At 39.4% G+C, this 7,066-nt stretch overlaps 1 protein-coding gene across 1 annotated transcript in view; it reads left to right on the forward strand.

Annotated features, from left to right (window-relative positions):
- The window catches only part of LOC104463902 (uncharacterized protein C18orf25-like), an 11,854-nt gene extending 5,922 nt beyond the window's left edge, over window positions 1–5,932 (forward strand). Inside the window, exons 4-5 of the mRNA XM_010076415.1 lie at window positions 1,603–1,729; window positions 5,743–5,932. Coding sequence (XP_010074717.1) covers window positions 1,603–1,729; window positions 5,743–5,932 — 317 coding nt within the window. The remainder of the gene's footprint in view (window positions 1–1,602; window positions 1,730–5,742) is intronic.
- Window positions 5,933–7,066: the final 1,134 nt, after the last annotated feature.

Consider the following 7,066-nt stretch of genomic DNA (forward strand, 5'->3'; position numbering starts at 1 on the left):
ATTGGGAGGTGTCCCTGCCCATGGCAGGGGGTGGGAACTCAGTGGCCTTTTCAGTCCCTTCCAACCCAAACCATTCTGTGATTCTGCCTGAGCTATAGCAGCAGCGATGTTCAGGAGTGGGACGGTGCAAATCACTAGGGTGGTGACCACATCAGTCTCCCAGTTTGCATCGCCAGCCCATGAATCAAAGCCTCTGAGTACTTCCATTTCATGTTTCACAGTGTGCCCAGCCACTTCGATTAAAGAAATGCCCGTGACCCATTTTGGGAGTTTGTGGCAGTCAGTGATATTTTGGCCAGGAAATATTCAGCTGAACTGTAACATTAGGAAAAGCCTGCCTGGGCTATTAATTCATTTGGAGCTCAGCTGACAAATCCTTTTTTGTCTTCTGAGGTTGAAACTCCTCCTTCGGGCGCATGGCAGCACCTGGGTTTCCTTCCCTTGCTAAGGGTCTTCACTTTCCAAAAACTGAACATACAGTATAGTCTCTGCCCCTGTATTTGCATCTCTTCCAAGTACTTTAAGTACATTAGAAGGTTTCCCTGGCACTCGTTTTAAGTTTAATTTCTTCTTTTTATGTCCTCTTGATCTACCCAGGGGTATAATCAGTTCTGCATGTTCACACACCTTTGAAATTCTGTGAATCATTATTGCATCCCCCTCTTCTCGTCTTTGAAGAGGTGTCCAGTCAAACTAGATCTACATAATATATTCCTCTAATCTCAAATTTCCTGCTCGACAAATGATTCTTCCTCTGTGTAATACAGCTGAGTGAGTGGTTTCCAAGAAGTAGGTGGTCTCATCTGCTTCGGGGCCGCTCAGGTTCCTGCCAAAGAGGGATAGTGGAAATAATTTTTTTTTTTTAAGGGAGAAAAAAAATGTAGAAGTTGCCTCTTTTTATCAAAATCTTATTTTTTAATTGATTTTTTAAAAAATAATGTATTTTCTGTAAAACAAATAATTATATGGGCTGTCTTGTGTTTTTCCATGCAAGTGTTACTTAATAAGTCACAACAGAGCTTCACTAATTCCAGTGAAGAACCTTCTCAGCAGTACTTGGCAGAAAAGATAAAACCTGACACGCTCATTGTGAGTATTTACAGAGGACTTGTTGTTTGACAGACTGATGAACTGGATAGTGTTGAGGAACTGTAATAAAAAAAAACAAGTGTTGTAAATGAAACTTAGGAAAAACAATTTTTTTTTTCAAGTATTTGTAATAAAGTTGGAGCAGATGTGTGAATCAGTGTGACCAGAACCTGATGGGTTTGTTTTTGTTGTTGGTTTTTTTTTTTTTTGTAGCTTCCCCTATTAAAAAAAAAAAAAAAAACAACCAAAAAAAACACCTAAATTAATTTTCCTTGTTGTGTGTGATGTTTCTCTCCAGCCTTTAGGCTTTTTTTGCCACAGTACCATTGACTGATCATCCAGTGATCATCCTCTACCAGGGGATGTACTTAAAGTTGGGTGACTTGATCTTGATTTTCTGATCTCAGTATTTCAGTCTTTTTTTTGTTAGCTTGGGAAATTCCTTTTCCAGCTAATTTCTGAGTTGTGTAAGCTGCTAAACTTTGGCTGTATTTGCATTTCCTCCATCTATAGGTCATTTGGATCCAGGCTTCCTTGCAAGTGGCAAAACCTCTCCTGGTAATGCCCAGATCAATGAAGAAATTAATATCGCCTCTTCTGATAGTGAAGTAGAGATTGTTGGAGTTCAGGAACATGCCAGGTATGAAGTCCTTTTTCTTGCTTTTTTCACTTCTAATAGATCTCTCATTTTTTATCAGAATATCTGTATTGCCAAAAATAATAAAGAAAAAAAAACCTGTTGACTTCCACTTCTGTAGTTATCCATCCACGACTGATGCCCAAAAGATAGCAAATATTGCACTTGTTTTTTCTATTCTACTGGTCACAGCAATGTCAGAATGTGTTTTTCTTTAGAACATTATCAACTTCATCTGTATTCAGATTAAGCTTGTGATTTGATATCAAACATTAAGAGGCAAAACATGTAGTATTAAAATACCAAATACTGAGATACAGATTTATACACATGTCACGGTCCACTAAGGACTCGTGATGGTTCTTTGCTGAGATCTCTAAGTGCAAAATTAAGGCGACCACGCCAAAAGGGGTTAGCTTCAGCTAAACAGCAAAAACTTTATTGTGTCCGTAAGCGACGTGCGATAGATAAAGGGAGTGAAAAGTAAGTAAAAAGAGGAAAAGAGGAATATAGCTACCACCGCGGGTCCAAGGCGTCCCCCTGGCCCGGAGCCAGCAGCATCCCGCCAGTCCTAACGATCGATTGTCGTCGATCCTTGGTGGGGAAGGCTTCAACTTTAGGTTGAAGGGGATGACCTTTTATGCTAAACTACACACCTTGCTCCTCCTCTGCCTCGGAGGCGGGTAGCCTTTGGGATAGAAGTGTGTTTTGGTATTATAATGACATTATAACAAGCAAAGTTCTCCTCAGGGTAAAGATTTCGTCACAGTGCTTGGCACGGTGTCTGCCATCTTTCTGGTTGGCTAGCCGTGGCACCTGCAGCTCATTGTTCCCGTCCTTACAGAGGTACAGATAGTCTTGGACAGGGCAGGGCCATGGAATGAGACCGTTTCACTCCGTCCCCCACCAATCCATCTTGTACCAGTACCAGGGTGCGTTGCCGGGGAAACAAGTTCTTTGCACGCCAGCCGCGCCTTTGTCTCAGAAAGTGGCAATTGTGTTTTATTTTACCCTGGAGATTTTATCATGATATTGTAACTTTGCTGCAACAGGCCTGTCGAGATGAGTCTTGCTCCCAGGCTGGATCAAATCCATAGGAAAGGACCCTATAGTCTAACTGGGCATGTCATGTCCTTAATGACAAGGTTGAGACAAGCTGATTTTCTAACCGACTCTTACAACACATCAGGAACATTTGTTAGGAACTCAGATTTTAAGGGCATAGTATGAATATGCAAAGACATTAAAAAAATTATGGGTGGTTGTTTTCTTTCAAATTAATAACTTTATGCCTTTAATCAGCTTCCAGTTTATTTAATTAATCAGTAGTTGTAAAAATACTACCAACTTTTCAATGACTAATGCCGTAAGATAGCCTCTGTAGACTAAAAATCGGATCCTTATGAATCTTGGTTTTATTTCAAGATACAAGAGAGTTCAAACCCCCAAAGCAGATGAGGGCAAGGAAGCCAGAGGTTTCTCTCAAGCTCTGATAGAAAACTGTCCAGCTGTGCTTCAGCTGTTATTCTGGATAGGCAATTTTTGATGGTACTCTTCATCTTTAGTCTGTGATCTTTCCTTTAGTCTTTGCTTTTAGAATAGTGGAAGTCTTTGCATGGCTAACTCTTGGAAGATCCTAATTCCTTAGGAAGTAGCTCTCCTGGCTGTTTATCCAGCAGACCTAGGGCTTAGAGGATCTTTATCCTGATGATAAGCAGCGTGGACTTGTCCTCCAATACTAATTCGTGTAAATTCATCTAGCACTATGTACAGACAACACTTCTCCTTGAGGTTCCCTGTTCAAAAGCTTTCCATGCTGCTTGCCTCAATAATATTTACCGTGTAGAAGAGTGGAAATGCTAAGTAAATGCAGAGCTGCTGTTTAAAATCAGTTTATCTGCCATCTCTTGAAGACTAGTTCTTACTGGCTCCGTTGAATATTCGCACATTTCAGTTGTTCAAATCCTATTTAGAATTTTATTTCTTTTGCAGGTCTAGGCTTGCAGTTATGAAGTATTGATGGGCTTCTGACAGGGTTGTCGTTTGGAAAAGGGTTAGGTTTTTGATCAGTATTTTTTGCATGCTTGGTTAGTATGGTGTTTGGATTCCGTTCTTTCACTCACACTGTTTTTTATCGTGCTCCATGTTCCATGTCATCGTTGGACTGGCATGATGTGACACCCTAGAGTTTGTCCATCGTTCTTAGTTTTCAGATCACTAGTGACTTGGTGGCGTTTCTCATCCTTGGAATATTACTTGGCATCTACTTAGGGCACCAAAGTCATGTTTTTCTGTTTAATTTTTTTCCAGTAAAATTTTTATTTTTTTTATCATGTACGTGTATGAAACAATCTTCCTCTGATTTTTTTTACAAGGGTTTTTTTTTTCCCCCCCTTCTTTTTTGGTTGCCTTTACTTGGTATCTTCCCTTAGTTCCAGATTGGAAAGCATGTTCCCTAGGCTAAGGTTTGATTGAATATTTGGCTGTTGGCTGGCTGTGTGACTTGTTTGAAGATAAACACTTTATTTTTGCCAGGTATCATTTCTATGAGATAATTTATAGCTTGCTTTGTGTCGTCTTCAGGGAGAAAAGTTAGTATTAGATTTGTCTAAGCATTGAGAACTGTTCTGTGTCAGAATGATGGACCATAGTCCCTCAGATCGAACATCATATTTAGTTTTTTTTGGCTACTAACTTTTCACGTCAGTTATGCTTAAAAATATTTCTTCTTAAAAGAAAGATTTGAAAAAAAAAAACTCCTACAGCTGTTAGAGTTCCAGTCTCTTACTCCTGATTCTTTTAGATACATAAAGTATGTATTTTTAAGACTGAAGAAGTAATAAGAAAGTAATTCTGAACATCTCATCCGAAACTAAATAGTGTATCTGAGAATAAAAGAGACATTTATATTCAGAGAAGTTAGAGCTTGGAGAATGAGATTTTCCATTCTGTTTCATGAAACTCTAAAGCAGAGCAAAGAGAGATGAGCATAACCTAAGTATTTCTAGAGCAAATAAATTGCACTACCTTAAATTAAAACAAATAATAGAATCACAGAATGGTTTGGGTTGGAAGGGACCTTTAAAGGTCATCTAGTTCCACCCCCCTGCCATGGGCAGGGACACCTCCCACCAGCCCACGTTGCTCAAAGCCTCATCCAGCCTGGCCTTGAACCCCTCCAGGGATGGGGCATCCACAGCTGCTCTGGGCGACCTTGTACTTAAATTGTCACATATCTGTTGTAAGTGTAATAGGTAAAAATACTGTGCAAATAACTCGATATGTACCTCACTTCAGCAAGCCACTTGAGTACGTGCTTGTCTTTAAATACATTATTTAGTCTCATTGACTGTAATCACTGAAAGCTTAATTTTTTTGCTTAAGTGGGGCTGTACTGTTATCAGCGAGCACTTCCCAGCATGTTTGTAATTTTCAGTTAAGACGACCAAAGAAAGATCAAGTGTAATGGCTGTAGTGATGTAATTAGAGGATGTCTCTTGTAATTATTGTACTGAAAGTATCATCATGTCCTTATTTGAACATGGCTTTGATTTCATATAGAACGACAGTTTTTCTCTTGGTCTCATCAAGCCTCGCTTAAATTTTTTGTCTTTTGAAAAGTCCAGTGGGTAAAACAACTAGCAGGAAACTACGGTTCTGAATATAATGTGTGGTACTACCCATGATGGGGCAGACTTCTTCAAGATCCTTGGGATCTGTGGGTATGTGCATAAAAATACACACATTTTACACCCACTGGCAGAATTCAGTTCTTAAAAATAATTTAATCATTTAAACAAAGAAGTTTAAATTTAAAGTTTAGTCTCAGCTTTGTTTACTGGGTATTTAAGATGTCATGGACTCTACAAGTGGAAAATCCACAAGGACATTTTGGAGATGGAAATGTTAATAAGATGTCTAAGTGATAAACCACTGGAGCTAAGAATCTTTTGCCTGGATTCAATAGTGGCTTTAATCTTTTGTTTTTTGTTTTTTGTTTTTTTGCCTTGCTACAGGTGTGTGCATCCCAGGGGAGGTGTGATTCAGAGTGTGTCTTCCTGGAAGCATGGCTCAGGCTCACAGTACATCAATACTCAGCAAACACAATCATGGACAGCTGTCACTCCCCAGCAGAATTGGTCTTCGCCCCCAGAAGTAGTAGACCTCACTATGGATGAGGATACCAGACGCAAATATCTACTGTAATGCGGTGTCGCTGTGTTTGTGTCCCCCACCCCTTCTTCCCTTTCGTGGCACAGAAGTTCATTGTCAAAGCTTCAGCTTTAAGAAGCCCTGGCGTTAGGAAATTCCAATTCTTGAAGATTTTCATTTCCGTAAGAATTGTGGTATAATTTCATTATCATTTCAAATGGTTTTGTCTTCTCAAAGGAGGATTCCTCCCAGAATTAAAACCCCAATAGCACCAAATTTTAAAACACATCTACAGTTACTAACTCGTGTGTGCGTTAATCTGAAGAAACAACTGTGTGCAAACTGACGTCCTCCCACCCTTTCCCACCTTCAGAACATTTTTTAAATTTATCGGTATATTGAGTTTGTTAGTAGGAGTTAGTGTTTTGCTGTGTGAGCATCAGTGATTTTGGAGAAATGCTGTGTCCTCACTGATTCCAGTGGAACTGGGGGTATTCAACACTTCCGAAAATTGGGCCAAGAGTATTTCTACCCAAGCTGATTTGGTTTTATTACCAGCAGGAGGGACTGTCTTTAATACAAACGGCCCGTAACGTGTGCACTGAACAGCTTGTAATTAAAAGGATTTTTTTTTATTTTCAAGATAATTTATAGTTTACACTCTTTTTCAGTGCTGAGTCTTCTGTCTACTTGACTACTGTGTTTCACTGAGCTTCTTACGGTTTAAAAATAGTTATAGCAGTGACTTAGTAGCAGCTGATAATTGCAAAAGCACAAGGAAAAAGAAAAGTAATAAAAAAGGCCCAGCATCCCTCTCCTTTTCCAAGACAGCTGAACTTTTTTACCTATATCCAGGTCTTGCCTGGAGTAGGAGAGAAATGAAACATTTTGCTCGTGGTCCTCATTTCTACTGTTGCTTATTTGCTTCATTGACCATCTCAAAAAAAAAAAAAAGAAAAAAGAGAAAAAAAGAAAAGAACAAACCTAAACCTTGCAAAGCCCCTTGCAAAGCACTTTAGCAGCTGTGTTATGTTCATCTGGGACAGTTCGCTGAAATTCTTGGGGCCATTCAAGTGCTTAAAACTCTGTCCTAAAAGATGGTGCAGGATCAGGGCCTTAGGTTGTGATTTGTTTTTTTTTTTTCCCTAAAGCTAGATCTGCACCATTTTCCTGGCTTTACGTCATGTC

The sequence above is a fragment of the Pterocles gutturalis genome, unplaced genomic scaffold (assembly GCF_000699245.1).
Source record: "Pterocles gutturalis isolate BGI_N339 unplaced genomic scaffold, ASM69924v1 scaffold43401, whole genome shotgun sequence".
Classification (NCBI taxonomy): domain Eukaryota; kingdom Metazoa; phylum Chordata; class Aves; order Pterocliformes; family Pteroclidae; genus Pterocles; species Pterocles gutturalis.